Consider the following 16,415-nt stretch of genomic DNA (forward strand, 5'->3'; position numbering starts at 1 on the left):
CAATTCCTCTTTGAAGAAACCAAGCTGCAGTAAACTTTGCACGCAGCCCTCAGTGAGGGAAGTTAACAGCCCTAGAGTCACCGGGGGCTGGGGAGCACAGGGCCACCACATGGGCTCTGCACTCAGACCACCTGGGCTCACATCCTCCTACTTGCTGCATGACTCTGGACAAGTGACTCACACGCTGTGCTTTAGTTTCCTCATCTGTAAATAGTCCTTAGCTCAGAAGCTGCTCTGAGAAGTAGATAAGTTAATGCACATAAAACAGAGCTATACTTGCCAAAAGAATCCAATAGGAAATGAAAAGGGTTATTCACCACGACCGAGTGGGATTTATTCCTGGGCTGCAAGGGTGGTTCAACATCCAAAAAGCAATCAATGTGATACACCACATTAATAAAAGAAAGGACAAGAACCATATGATTCTTTCAATAGATGCAGAAAAAGCATTTGATGAAATACAGCATCCTTTCTTGATGAAAACTCTCCACAGTGTAAGGACAGAGGGAACATACCTCAACATCATAAAAGCCACACAGTTAAGACCCACAGCTAATATCATCCTCAGTGGGGGATAAACTGAGAACTTTACCTCTAAGGTCAGGAACACAACAGGAATGTCCATTCTCACCACTGCTGTTCAACATAGTACTAGAAGTCCTAGCCTCAGTAGTCAGACAAGTAGAAATAAAAGGCATCCAAATCATGAAAAGAGTAGTCAAACTTTCACTCTTCATAGACAACACAACATTCTACGTATAAAACTGAAAAGACTCCAGCAAAAAATTGCTAGAACTGATGCAGCAATTCAGCAGAGTCGCAGGATATAAAATCAATGCACAGAAGTCAGTTGTGTCTCTATACACCATAAATGAGGCAGAAGAAAGTGAAATCAACCCCATTTATAATTGCACCAAAAACCATAAGATACCTAGGAATAAACCTAAGCAAAGAGGTAAAAGACCTATACTCTGAGAGCTACAGAACACTTACAAGAGAAATTGAAGAGGGCACAAAGAAATGGACAAACATTCCATGTTCATGGATTGGAAGAACAAATATTATTAAAATATCTATGCTATCCAAAGCAATCTACACATTCAACACAATGCCTGTCAAAGTATCATCAGCATTTTTCATGGAGTTGGAGCAATTCTAAAATTTGTATGGAACCACAAAAGACCCCAAATAGCCAAAGTCATGGTGAAGAAGAAAACCAAAGCTGGGGCATCATGATACCTGACTTCAAGCTCTATTACAAAGTTGTGATCATGAAGACAGCATAGTACTGGCACAAAAACAGACACACAGGTCAATGGAACAGAGCAGAGATTCCAGAAATGGACCCTCAACTCTATGGTCAACTAATCTTCAACAAGGCAGAAAAGAATATACAATGGAAAAACGACAGTCTCTTCAACAAATAGTGTTAGGAAAAATTGGAAAGCCACACGCAGAAGGATGAAATTGGACCACTTTCTTATACCATACACAAATATAAACTCAAAATGGATGAAAGTCCTAAATGTGAGACAGGAAGCCATCAAAATCCTAGAGGAGAACATAGGCAGCAACCTCTTTGACCTCAGCCACAGCAACTTCTTGCTAGACATGTCTCCAGAGACGCAGAAAACAAAGCAAAACTGAACTATTGGGACTTCATCAAGATAAAAAAAAATCTTTTGCAGCAAAGGAAATAGTCAACAAAACTAAAAGAAAACCTACAGACTGGGAGAAGATATTTGCATTTGTTCTATCAGATAAAGGGCTAGTACCCAAAATCTATAAAGAACTAATCAAACTCAACACCCAAAATACAAAAATCCAGTCAAGAAATGGGCAGAAGACAGGAACAGACATTTCTCCAAAGAAGACATACAAATGGCCAAAGAGACACATGAAAAAGTGCTCAACATCACTCAGCATCAGGGAAATACAAATCAAAACCACAATGAGAAACCACCTCACACCAGTCAGAATGGCTAAAATTAACAAGTCAGGAAACAACAGATGTTGGCAAGAATGAGGAGGAAGGGGAACCCTCCTACACTGTTGGTGGGAATGTAAGCTGGTGCAGCTACTCTGGAAAACAGCATGGAGGTTCCTCAAAAAGTTAAAACCAGAGCTTCCCTATGACCAAGGAATTGCACTGCTAGGTATCTATTTAAAGGATACAAATGTAGTGATCCGTAGGGGCACGTGCACCCCAATGTTTATAGCAGCAATGTCCACAATAGCCAAACTATGGAAAGAGCCAGGATGTCCATCGACAGATGAATGGATAAAGAAGATGTGGTATATATACCATATCATTCATATATATATGATGGAATACTACTCAGTCATCAAAAAGAATGAAATCTTTCATTTACAATGATGTGGATGGATCTAGATGGTATTATGCTGAGTGAAAAAGTCAGTCCAAGAAAGACAAATACCGTATGATTTCACTCATACGTGGTATTTAAGAAACAAAGCATGAACATAGGGGAAGGGAGGGAAAAATAAAATAAGATGAACTCGGAGATGGAGACAAGAGACTCTTAACCCTAGGGAACAAACTGGAGGGTTGCTGGAGGGGAGGCAGGTGTGGGGACTGGGGTAACTGGCATTAGGGAGGGCACGTGATATGATGAGCCCTGGGTGTTACATGCAACTGATGAAATCACTGACCTCTACTTCTGAAACTAGTAATACATTATATGTTAACTAAATTGAGTTTAAATAAATAATTTAAAACAATCAGAGCCATGGACGATCTCCACAGGATCCATGCCTGGCACGGGGAACAGACTGCCTTCAGTGCAGGGATGAGAAAACAATTTGACTTTCACGGTTATGGTCTTTTGAGCCACTCTAATTCTTTGTTTCGTTCATTATTTACTACTCAAAAAATTGGCTAAGCGACAGAAAAAAGAAAAGTGGGCATTAATCAGAATCGGGGGCTATGCGCATGCTCTTCCCTGGGGCACAGGCAGTTTCTGGGTAGCTTCCGACAGCCTCTCTCTGAGCTGCTATCTGGGGCTGGTGCCAGACCAACTACATATAGGAAGGTCAAGGTGGTGGGCCCAGGGCAGGACCCCAAACATCTGCTAGAAGCACCGCAATCCCCAGAAAAGTCAGCTGTTCTCCTGCCTGCCTGTGTGGACTACGTGTTTGTGACAAGGATCCACTGGGTGGGGACTGGTGAATCAAAATGGCCAGGGCCGGTGAGGGGCCATGCCCTTCTCCCTTTTCCTGGGGCCCCTTTGTGTGGAGGAGCTCTGTGAGGGAACTGAAGGGGGGCCAGGGGCTGGCAGTCGGCATGAACAGCCACAGCACCTGGTGTCCTGGAGCAGGCGGTCCCTGAAGTAGGCTTTATGGAGAGGCAAGTAGTGTCTCACTGCGGGGCTCACAATGCCTGCACATAAAGCCACATCCTTCGACCTAGCTTTTCAGTGTAGATGAAAGTAATGGCGGATTTATTCTTTTGGCCAGGTTGGAGAAGATGCCTGATGTATGTCTTTTTTTTTTTTTTTTAAAGATTTTATTTATTTGACAGAGATCACAAGGAGGCAGAGAGGCAGGCAGAGAGAGAGGAGGAAGCAGGCTCCCTGCTGAGCAGAGAGCCCTATGTGGGGCTCGATCTCAGGACCCTGAGATCATGACCTGAGCCGAAGGCAGAGGCTTAACCCACTGAGCCACCCAGGCGCCCCTGCCTGATGTATGTCTTATTTCCCAGCTGGCTTAGGGCTCCAGGTTGAGGAGAGATGGGAGCTCTTTTTGGACCCCCTCAGATACTCCAACAGTTGCGGTGATTCCTTTTATCTCTAAGAAACCCCTAAGAGAAGGCATGAGCCTTGTGGCCTGCATGGGGCGGTGTGGATTAGGTGGGACGCTAAGTCAGGGAGAACATCACATTGTGCCAGGCAAAGTCTCACCAGACCAGGTGTAAACCACTCGTGCACGGGAGCTTTCGAGGCTATTCCAGCTTGCACGATCTCACGGTGCTGTATTTATCCATCTGTGACCTGTTTCCCCGGTAGACGGAGGGCATATTGGGGCTGCTTGCTTTTCTCAGTTTCCTCTCCCGCACCTCGCCTACCACAGTGCTAGGCACCCAGCGGGGACTCAGAAAGCACCTGCTGGAAGGAGGAAAGCATCTTCTCCCAGAAACCCTCACCTTGCCAGGAAGCAGACCATACAGGTTGCCATGGAAACCAGATGGGCATTACTGCCACTCTGCTCCACCACAGTCCCCGTTCTGTCCCCCATAAAAAAAAAAATCCTGTTTTGGCTTGTCAGCGGCTGGCAGGAACCCGGCACCTCGTGGGAACTGGGCAGCGGGGAACAGCTCTGTGGATGGGGTTTCCGCCTCGCCCAGCAGACTCCACCCCGGAGCATCTGAAGGGAGGCAGCAGGCCAACACCTTGACCTCAGCCTAGTGAAACTGACTTTGGGCCTCTGGCCTCCAGCCCCATGACAGAAGAAGCTCTGTTCTCTGGAGCCCCCGAGTGTGTGGTCACTTGTTAGAGCAGCCATAGGAAACACCTCTCGTCCATCTCCTGCTCCCTTAAAACAGAGAGCCTGGGGTCAGCTTCTGTCCTAGCAGCCTAGGGGGCAGCCACAGCTAGCCCCCCTTGATAGATAAGACACCCAGAGTCACCTGACAGTAAGTGCCCCTGCTAGGACTCACACCAGGAGGTCTTGCTTGTCAACCTGATCTCTCACCGCTGGGCTTCAACCCCGCCCCCGACCTTTGGCAGCCTCTGCACCTCCCCCTGGAGACCTGCAGGAGCAAATCCCTCATCAGGGCTGGGCTGGGACCTCCAGCCTCACGTGGGCATGCTACCTGCCCAGTAACTCTCTGGCTTCTGCTAGTAAGCCACCTCCCCACTCTTCAGGACTGTGCCATACCTTCCCACAGTCTTCCCCTCTTCTTCCAAATGTCCTCACCTGTACCTCCCAGAGAAGCATCACACAGGTACGTGCCTTGTTCACACCTCCCATCCACACCCCTGCACACACCTCTGTGTTCTCTGGACCTTTCTTCCCGGAGGTCCCAGCCCCTCTCCTGTGCCGACACAGGAGCACTGGCTCCCACCTTCTCAGTACCCTCTTCCCTGCAACTGTACCTGCTCTCCCCTCAAACTCTCAGCCTCCCCCCATCTGCGGACCATCCCCCACAGAATGCTCAGAGCCTCTGGCATCACCCTGAATGTCCTTCTCCTAGCCCGGAGCTCCCTTCATCTGCTGTTCCCCTGCACAGCAGAGTGGGTGAGTCACAGCGGTGATGGTGGCCACTGCATTTGCCCCGTGCTCCCCAAGCCTGCTCTGGCCTTTGGCCATGTCCCGACAGCAAAAACAGGACACCTTCCAATCTTCACCTGACCGAACTGCAGGCAACACCAGACACAGCTCTTCACCCCTTCTTCTGGGATCCTTTTTCTCTTGGCTTTCCCGCTCTCACTGCCCTGGTTTCCTGTTACCTTTCTGACAATGTAAAGGATGCAGTTCCTGAGGACACCATCCTGCTTCCCTCCCCTCGATGTCGCTCTCCACTCTCCAGGGGCTTCCTCCTGGATCCCCATCCTGCCACCCCTAGCCCCAGACCCGTGTCTGAACAGACATGTCCATCTCGTGTCTCCAGGCATCTTCAACTCGCCCAGCCCAGAAGCACCTCTGGATCCTTCCTCAAAACTCAATCCTCCCTCTTCCCTTGTCTTAGGAAGCAGCACGGCCACGAGCTGACGGCTCTTCTCCCACAAAGACCACTTCCAGGCTGTCAGTAGGTACCACTCATCCTCCCTCATCTGTCCCTGGATTCCACAGGCCCCCATGTAGCCCTTGGGAGGGACATCACACAGAGCTACAGCCTGGGGGTCCTCCTGGGAAACGGGCCCTGAGCGAGGGGCCCCTGCGGAATCCAGCCGGACCACGACCAAGGGAGCTGGTGACGGCCGATGGAACAGTCGCTCTGCAAGGGAGTCCCTGCCACGGCTGGACTCCCTGGGATGGACTCTGGGCTGCCTGTGAAGCCATGTCACACCTGGGAATGCACTGCGCTTACTTCTGGTTTGAGAAACGCCGCACCTTCTCACACCTTAGCTGTCAAGTTAACCCTACAGCTTCGAACATACCTGCTGGTGACTCTCCATCAGGCTTATGGGGGAAGCTGCTCTGGGGCCCACTTGTGCTGGCTTGGCGTGACCCTACAGCCCACTTCCACGTGCCCCTACCATGCTGGCCTCATCGCCTCCTAGACCCTCAAGAGCCCACCTATGTCCCTTCCTGTGCTCCGTCCATTTGGCCCCTACAGGATGCTCATCACTCAGGTCTTGGTTCCCCCGACCCTCCACTTCGGGGGTCCTCCTGGAGCCCCCAGGCAAAAGTGAAACCCTGCTTTTCTCTAACAGAGCCCCTTCCTCTTGAGAGCCCCTCCAGGCTGTGGAACTGCAGGGTTAGCCGTGCACGTCTTTATGCTCTGCCTGTGTGTTTCCCGTGACGACCCACACCCAGACGCCACGCCAGCATCCAGCCAGGGCCTCCCAGTGACTGCACATAGGAGCGAACAACCCCGAAAGGGCAAAGGAACCACAGAAACTTTGGGTGAGTCGCTTAATTTCCCTGAAGTTAATTTCCTGTTTAAGTTCCAGAAATGAGAAACAAGATTATATCTCCGCAGTGTTAATATAAAATAAAATATAAAATAAAAAAGGCATAGTTGTAAAAAAAACACAGAAAAAACAATACCACATAGCTGGCACACAGAAACCATTCATTACATGGAACTAAAAGCCTTGATTCAACCAATACTCACTGAACAATGACTCTGTCCAAACCATAATTCGGAGACAGCTTAGAAGGGGATGTTGGCGGCATTAAAAGACAGCGATTATCTTCCTTTAAATAACAGGAAATAAACACTCGCCTGGACTTTCTTCTCTTCCTTTCCTTTCTTTCTCTTCTTTTCCTTTGTCTCTCTTGGAAAAATCTAAGTGTAATATTTTTTAAAAAGCCGTTTTGTCAATACAACAGTAGATCTGAAAGCACACAGTCCTGGGCCCAAACCCATTACCACTTGTGTGACCTCAGGCAAAACCAATCAACCTTTCTGAACCTCAGCTTCCTTTCCAGAGCCGCTGTGAGAATTACCTAAGGCCATGGGCAAGAGGTGCTTGGCAGTGGTCAGGGCAAGACTAAGGCCACAGCTAAGATACTGTGGGCTCTCCACACTTCTAGAAGCTTCCAGAGCTGACACTGTGGGCTCTCCACACTTCTCAAACCTTCGAAAGCTGCCAATAGTGCCCTGTTCCTCCTCCCTCTTGCTTCCGCATGCCCAGGGTTGAGCCGCCTCCATTAGGACAACCGTTTAGGAGCCTGATACAAACCAAAGGAAAGACCTCTCCCTCAGATCCTCTCTGTGAGAGACAGACCATGAAGAAATGATGTCAAAGATACACAACCACACAAACCAAGCAGATGCTTTTGTCAAAGATAAATCAGCAAGAGAGAGCAAGGGTAGGGCTCCGATGGGTCTGAGCAACAAGGCGGCAATCCAGACATCTAATAACATATTTAGAAGCCTAGCTAAGCTTCACATAAGAAATACAAATGGGATAAATAATTCACTAGAGAAAAAAGCTGTTTTTAGTGCGGAGATCACCACAGATTTCCACTCATCCTAAGCCCCTGACATTCTGAGTGACATTTTCTTTCTGGGAGCTCCTAAAGCCTGACTATAAGTCAAGATGGAAAGATTAAAAGTAACTGACAATGCTATGATTAAAAAAACAAAACAAAACAAAAACCCCACCAGGTCCCTAAAATGAGCATTCAACCACGGAGTGTGAAAACAGAATGGACGTTTGATAAATACTGAATATTGGGATGTGGTGGCAGAGAAGAGGAGGGGGTGGGGGAGGTTGGGGGAGGAGGACTGGGGGAGGGGGACGGGACAAATGCAGCTCTCCAGTGAGCACTCTTCAGGTCATGCTTGACAATCAATGTCAAACGCTCTTCGAGCAAAACAAGTCTGGTGCCCAAGGAGAAATGAACATAAAATTCCAGAGCTCCTAGGTGATTTACAAGAATAAAATCTTGGTAACCTCAATGTCCTCGTGGCATTCACACACCAGGAGCAGCACTGCTCATTTCAGAGAATACGGGGCTCAGGGAAGACTGTGCTCCTCATAGGCCATCACTTCTTGAACCAACAACAAAAACAGGATAATTAATAACTTTGTATATGGTACCACTACCATTTCTGTTACACACTGTTACTATCATGTGTACTATTGTTTATTTACTTACTTATTTTTATTATATTTTTATATTAACATATTATTACGTTAATCGCCGTACAGTATATAATTAGTTTTTGATGCAGTGTTTCATGATTCATTGTTTACGTATAACACCCAGCGCTCCATGTAATCTGTGCCCTCCTTAATACCCATCATCAGGCTCAACCATCCCTCCACCCCTCTTCCTTCTAAAACCCTCAGTTTGTTTCTCAGAGTCCATAGTCTCTCATGGTTCTTCTCCCCCTCTGATTTCCCCCAATTGATTTTTCCTTTCCTTCTCCTAATGTCCTCCATGTTATTCCTTATGCTCCACAAGTAAGTGAAACCATATAATAATTGACTCTCTGCTTGACTTATTTCACTCAGCATAATCTCCCCCTGTACCCTTCATGTTGATGCAAAAATTGGGCATTCATCCTTTCTGATGGCTGAGTAATATTCCATTGTATATATGGACTGTATCTTCTTTATCCATTATCTGTTAAGGGGGTATCTCGGCTCTTTCCACAGTTTGGCTATTATGGACATTGCTGCTATGAGATCCTAGCTAATAGGATCCAACAGGACATTAAAAAGATTATCCACCATGACCAGGTGGGATTGATCCCTGGGATGCAAGCATGGTTCAACATTTGCAAATCAATGTGATAGAACAAATCAGTAACAGAAGAGAGAAGAACCACATGGTCCTCTCAATTGATGCAGAAAAAGCATTTCACAAGATACAGCATCCGTTCCTGATTAAAACTCTTCAGAGTGTAGGGACAGAGAGAACATTCCCCAATTTCAAAAAATCCATCTATGAAAAACCCACAACGAATATCATCCTCAATGGGAAAAAGCTGACAGCCTTCCCATTAAGATCAGGAACACGACAAGGATGCCCACTCTTGCCACTACTGTTCAACATAGTACTAGACATCCTAGCAACAGTAATCAGACAACAAAGAGAAATAAAAGGTATTCAAATTGGCAAAGAAGAAGTCAAACACTCTTTCTTCGCAGATGACATGATACTTTACGTGGAAAACCCAAAAGACTCCATCCCCAAATTACTAGAACTCATGCAGCAATTCAGTATTGTGGCAGGATACAAAATCAATGCACAGAAATCAGTGGCTTTCTTATACACTAACAATGAAAATACAGAAAGGGAAATTAGAGACTTGATGCCATTTACAATAGCACCAAGAACCATGAGATACGTGGGAATAAACCTAACCAAAGAGGTAAAGGATCTGTACTCAAGGAACTACAGAACACTCATGAAAGAAATTGAAGAAGACACAAAAAGATGGAAAAACATTCCATGGTCACGGACCGGAAGAATAAACACTGTTAAAATGTCTATACTGCCTAGAGCAATCTGTATGTTCAACGCCATCCCAATCAAAACACCAGCGTCATTTTTCAAAGTGCTGGAACAAACAATCCTAAAATTTGTATGGAACCAAAAAAGACCCAAATTGCCAAGGAAATGTTGAAAAAGAAAAACAGAGCAGGAAGCATCACATTGCCTGATGTCAAGCTTTATTACAAAGCTGTGATCACCAAGACAGCATGGTACTGGCACAAAAACAGACACACAGACCAACGGAACAGAGTAGAGAGCCCAGATATGGACCCTCAACCTTAAGTACTATTGTTTATTAATATACACATGTATTACACACATGCGTATGCTGATCACAGCCCTAATTCCTCTGGCCAGAGGTTGTGGTGTATGACCTACTTGCAAATTAAATATCTAGGAGCTGATCACACAATCCAAATCATTTGACTCCACTTTTTATCTCCACGTTTTGAAAGAAAACAGACTTCTATCTAGGAAATATTTCGCTAATCACGTGCTTCTACCATTTAATGTAATAAGAGACATTTAAGAACCTCTGCCAGTAACCAGCCACCTTTCTCCCCACTGCCCATCCATTCCTCCCCCCTCCCTCTTGGGTAGTGTGGCAAATTTTAATTGGTCGCCCTTGGCATTCTGATTAGAGAATTAAGCTAAAATGAAGGATCACATGTGAATGGCGGCACGAAGCTCAGTTAGCCAAGCTGTACGACTCTGGACCTGGAAATGGATGAACAAGGGTCACTGATTCCAGACTCCCGGGAGATAGGACCAGAGCTACTCTACCTTGCTCCGAAGCTCTCCCATTTTCAGTTGCTGTTTGCACTGCTCTTGAGAAGGACTCCAAGAGGGATTGATCTACTTAAAGGCATCTCTTTACCACCTGATCATCGCCCTTCAAGTCAGGCCCCAGCTCCGAGGCAAAACCCAGAGAGGACTTGGCCACCAAGTCCCTGTCATATCATTAAACTTAGCAGCAATCCCCGGCACTTATGATTTCCCCAGTCGAGAGATGAAGACACTGGGGCTCAGAGAGTATCTGTGAAACATAACGTGGCCGAGATTCCATCGAGAAAGCTCCAGTCCTAACCTGTCACTTACTACATAAGTGACTCTGAATACAGCTCGTTACCAAGAAGAGCACCAGATCCTTCAACTAGCGAAACTAGTTCAAATATAGGCAAAATAAGATGCCTTCCCAAAGAGCATTAGCATGGGGACCAAATCAACGTGTGGAAAAGAGACTGCATTTTTAAACACTGCACAAATACAAGGTATTGTATAAAAATACAAGTCATTACAGCTTATCAGCATCATGATGACTCCAAATTGACAGCAATTAGTTTAGGGGGAAGTGCACAGGTAAAGATATGCATCCGAATCTAGGATCAGAAGAAGCTTGTAGTAAATGGAATCCAGTTTGAGGGGTTCCCACGGGGTCCCGTTGCTAATCGTCATCAATATAAAAAGAAGCAAAGAAAGGAAAAATAAAAGCATGATAAAACCAGTAAGAATCCTACGTGTTCAGATGGTGTATTTGGTAAAAATGGATCTTCCAAAGATCGTGGCCCAGCCTGAGCATCACACTGCCCTCGTGAAGGCGTACCCCTCTCATACGCCACTGTGGGCATTCTACAAGCAGAAGACCCAGAAATCTACCAAGCAGTAAAACTGATGCCCCCTCCTTTCCCACTCAAACAAACAAGCAAATAGAACCCAGAACTATAGGGAGGCTTCCTGAGTTTTTCCCTCCCCTTCAGTGGGCAAACTACACCCCGCTATGCAGACCTACTCAGCCACATGACCACCAGTGACCAAGTTCTGTAAGCTCTTCCTTTGGATCCCTCTCCTCACCCAACCTACGGCTCCTGCCCTCGTCATACATCCACATCTCCTACAAAAGTCTGGATTTAACCTTCTAAGCCATTCTCCTTTTGTATTCAGAGTGGCCTTTGGAACATGATCTGCCCATATTAACAGGCTACTCCCTGGGTCTCCAGTGCCTACTGTGGAGCCTGATATCCAGAACCCTCCACAACCTAGCCCGTCCTTCCCAGAACTTCTACTTAAGTAACTTGACCCAGGGTACATGGTGACACAGCCCGACGTAAACCCGATCTAACTCCAAGGAGCTCTGAGCTATGTTGGGCTTTGCTTGTTTCCCTGTCCATCTCTCTCACAGGCTCTCCCCATGGCAGGGAACATGGCTGTTCATCGTCTAGAATGTGGCTTACACAAAGACAGGTTCTGTTCTTACTAAGAGTGATCCGGGTAATCTGGACAAACTATCCCATCAAAAACAATGAAAAGCTGACCAAAAACAATCAGGTTGAGACCATCCGAGAACTAAGAAGGAGTAATAAAAGATGAGGCCAAGACCTAACAGAACAAAGAAACTCAGAGAAGTAGGTACCCCCACATCTGGGGTCACCTCATTTCAAAGGGTACCTTCCAAATACCGGAAGCAGCAGCCCAAGGGCAGATAAACTCTGCAGAATCCTTAACAGATCTGTAGAACTAGGGAGACAGAAACTCAAGTCCAGGGACTCCAAGGAGAGGTCACCCTGATGAAGACACTGAGCCTTTGGTTGGTACAGATGACTTAAGAGTAAAGATGAGCCAGAAACAGGCCAGCCCTTAAAAGACCTGAAGCCCTGGATCTCTCGTTTACTAGTGTGCACCCCGGGGCAAGCTCCGCAGCCTCTCTCAATCCCCCATCCACGAGATGGTAAAAAGAGCAACACCTCCGTAAGGAGGCTAATAGGATTATGAGTTCGTATCCATGCAGTGTTCAGAACTGTGTCCAGCTCTAGGTTCTGCTGTACACAAGTGAGACGCTGTAAGTTTTTGTTAAATAAATAAAAAGAATTCAGTTCATCAAACACACTGCCTGGCCTGGCCTCTCTCTCTCCAGCTGCCTCTTCCTTTATTTCTCTGTATTCAATACCCCAATTCACACATCAGTCCTACTGAGCTACTCTGCTTCACCAAATGGATCTTGCTCATTTCCTATCCTTTCATCCGCCCTTTCTTCCCTCTGCCTGAAGTCTTTCTTCTCTTAACCCACTTGGAAAGCCTACAGCCATGCTTCAAGAACTAGTTAAAATGTGACCTCCTCTGGGAAGCATTTCCTTGACCCTCTCTGAGGTAATTACTTCCTCTTCCTGGCTCAGCTAGTCTTGATTTCCTTTTTAGCATGGTGTTCATCAAACTGTTTTGATCTCTTCTGTTTATGTGTCTGTCTTCCCCATTAGCTTACAGCACGAACTATGTCTTATTCATCCCTTTTCCCAAATACTAAGCATAGCAGTAGTTCCATGATGACTAGTGAGTAACAAATGAATGATTAACTGAATAATTAATTAATTAATTAATTAATGAAATGTACTCAGTGTTTGCTCTCAGGCTAGTGCAGCTAAAGCATTCATCATATCCAAGCAAGTACAGGGCAGTTAAGAATTCTTACTCTTCTAAAGCTTGAAGCATGCTCCCGGGGTCCTCTGAAGACAGAATGTCAATCATTTGGTCATTGAGAGCAAGGTCCTCATTGACATCATCGGGTGAGGTGAACTGGGAGTGCTCCAGCTTGCTCTCATGATGCTGAACCTGCAGAGAAATTTCAGAAACAACTGAGTGGGCCTTCTTGTGAATGTCATGTACTGAGAAAGTTATGAGGGAAGGCAGGAGTCAGAGAACCTTGCTGGCCCCACTTGTGAGCAGGGTAAACTCAGACAAGACACTGTATTTCCCTGGGCATCTACTTTCTCATAAAAAAAAAAAAAAAATGGGATTTTAGTTCTAGTAGCCCTGCATGGGGATATTGTGCATATTAACAAAACAATGGATGGAAAGACCTTTGCAACCTGTAAAGACCTGTGAAGTATTTCACCATCATCACCATCACCACCACCACTGTCACCATCATCACCTTCACCACCACCACTGTCACCATCATCACCATCATCATCACCACTATCATCACCATCATCATATCATCACCATCATCATCACCATCATCAGCCATCAACATCATCACCACCAACACCATCATCATCATCATCACCATCAACATCATCACCACTATCAACATCATCACCACCATCCTCACCAACACTATCACCATCATCACCACCATCACCATCAACATCTTTATCACCAATCACCATCATCACCATCATCTCATCACACCATCATCATCACCATCACCACCATCATCATCATCACCACCAACACCACCATCATCGTTACCATCAGCAGCAGCACCACCATAATCATCATGCAGACAGAAATTCTAGTTGGCAGATGGACTTCAACTTCATGCATCTGGCTGGTTTCTAATCAGAAAATAGAATTGTCAAATGGATGTGACATGGGAGATAATTAAGCCTGAGCCAATGATTGGATAGCTCTATCTGTTTTGTCCTTATTGTTGATTCTGCAAAATGGGTGATAACTATAGTTAATATTTAAGAATTCCTGTCCCTGTGGCTTTTATGTGTTATTATCACAAAACTGTCCCAACAAAATAAGTGCTATTGCTCCACATTACATATAAGAAACCATAACTCAGAGGAGTAAAATAACATTATGTGCATCCACACAGCTCATGAAGAGTCAGGGTTGGTATCTGGTCCCAAATCGGTCTAACTCCTAGAGTAGAAGGAGTGAAGAAGGCTAGAAGGGGTGAAGAAGTCTGTCTTGTGTTTTATAGCACACTGTCTCATTGGTTGCCTCGGGTTTCCAAAAATAAAGAAAAATGTGAAAAGATTTCATTCTGTGAACTTCAAGGGTCTTCAGACCCTTGAATCAACGCTTTTCTTTTCTCTCTGCAGGTATAACGATCAGCCTTTCATCCCCAGGAAATGATTCCTGCTCCTTCATCAAAGCAGTGGGGAAGTTTTGTTCTGTGATGGATAATGGCTTTGGGAGACAAGCCCAAGGTCTGATGAAAGGGGTCCTTTTTCTCCTCCCCCCTTTTGCCTGCTACAGACACTGCGGACCGATCTCACTTTGAAATGACCATCCTCTCCTCTGGGAAGCAGACACCAAGTGAACAATGGGGACAAGACCTCCAGCCTCCAGACACGGCCCTCAGAAGCCAGATCCAGCCTACACTTGGCCGCCTGAAGCAAGTGTTTAAATTCATGGGCCTCAGGTTCCTCAATACAAATGAGGGGGAGAGATGGCAGATGTTCCCTTCAAGGTGCTGGGCCCCTGGGTGACACTGAGTTGCAGCAGCTCCAGCCCTCCCAACCTTGGAGGGGCCAACAAACTGCCACGGACGCTTACTTCCCACAGTGTCTCCTGGTGGCAGCCCATCTCACTCTATGAACTGCTGCCCTGATTTCCTTCCCCTCTGTCCATCCACTGATGGGCTGAGGGCTCATACATTTCCTCACACATTTATTCAGTGCCCTCCAAGCACCAGGCTCCATACCACACAGCGGGGATGGTGGCAGATACAATCTGTTTTCTACCCATGTCCCCTCCCCCTTGCTGTTTCAGTGTCCACTGAAGATCCATCAGCCAATACCTATGCTCCTTTCCCTAAAGGCTTGTGCTGGCCTTCGGAGCCCATGCCAGGGAAATAATGTCACCCTTTGTCCGGGCCCCTGTGGGAACTCTGACAATACTGACTCCCTCGGTGGCCCTCCATCTTGTTCATGTTCTCTCTTCAGGCTATGTGTTCCAGGGACCTCGGAGATTAAGACACATACCTTGGAAATGCCCACCAAGGCTGGAAGGGGGAGGCTTGTTTAGGCGCTCTGTAAATTTGCTAAAGATAGCATGATCTCTCCCCCTCCTGATGCAGACGGTGCCATGAGATCTAATGAAAGGGTAGCTGTCAATTACGTGCACGCAAACCCTTGGAGGAAGTGAGTCCTCTGCTCTCACTAAAAGGCCCTCTGCACAACCCCTCACTCTATACAATCTGTGGACTAAGGCCTGGACTTTGTGAGACTAGCTGCATAGCATCCAGATCACCCCCAACCTGATCACCTATCAGTAAGTTATCCTAAATAAAAGTCTGTGTAAATGGTATGGAGTTGCCTGCTTCCTTCTCTGGTCTCCAAGTGTCTTCTCAGTGGGGAGAACAGTCCTTCCTCCCCCACCTTCTAACAGCTCCATCGCCCCCATGTCCTTGACCGATGACCAATGGTGTATGACATATACCCCAGCTCCTTCCCTCCTTAGGTGGGATGACTCTGAGGCTATTTTCCTACTCTCTGCTGAGTTCCTGGGCAAGGTGAAGCTCCAGGGGCCCAGAGTGGTAACGTGACCAGCTGCCTTCCCTTCCTGCCTCACCTCCTGACCCCACACAAATACTTCCTGGGATCAGTCCCCATATAAACTACTTGCATTTGGACCCCAGGCCTAGGATGTGCTTCCGTGGGAACCCAGACCAAGACAGGAATAAAGAGATCAAGACATTCACAGATGAGCCCAAGAAATTAGGAGGTGTACTATGTGGGGTCTACGGAAGCTAGCGCAGGAACTGAGAGAGACGGCTCCCAGCCCAGCCAGAACTATGCTCACTGAAGGGCAGAGAGGATCAAAAAAGCTTCCGGTGTGAGTGTGGTGAGCTCACGCTCTCAGGGAATGCTGAGTCACTGGGTCGATTGGGGCTGAGGTGGGAAGTAGACAGTGGTAGCAGAGGTTGGCAGAAGCCGGCCAAGGGGGCTTCCCAAGCCAGGCTGAAGGACCTGGTCTCCCCATGAGGACGAAGTGAGCCAAAGACCTTTCAGCAGGGAGTGTGGACCAGGACCTGAACTAGCATG

General features: G+C 46.7%; 1 protein-coding gene across 1 annotated transcript in view; it reads right to left on the reverse strand.

Annotated features, from left to right (window-relative positions):
• Window positions 1-16,415, reverse strand: part of EVC2 (EvC ciliary complex subunit 2) — a 116,135-nt gene that overhangs the window by 68,049 nt on the left and 31,671 nt on the right. The window contains exon 9 of the mRNA XM_032855253.1: window positions 13,103-13,242. Within this exon, the coding sequence (XP_032711144.1) occupies window positions 13,103-13,242 (140 nt within the window). The remainder of the gene's footprint in view (window positions 1-13,102; window positions 13,243-16,415) is intronic.

The sequence above is a fragment of the Lontra canadensis genome, unplaced genomic scaffold (assembly GCF_010015895.1).
Source record: "Lontra canadensis isolate GAN:19392208 unplaced genomic scaffold, GSC_riverotter_1.0 scaffold1, whole genome shotgun sequence".
NCBI classification, from domain to species: domain Eukaryota; kingdom Metazoa; phylum Chordata; class Mammalia; order Carnivora; family Mustelidae; genus Lontra; species Lontra canadensis.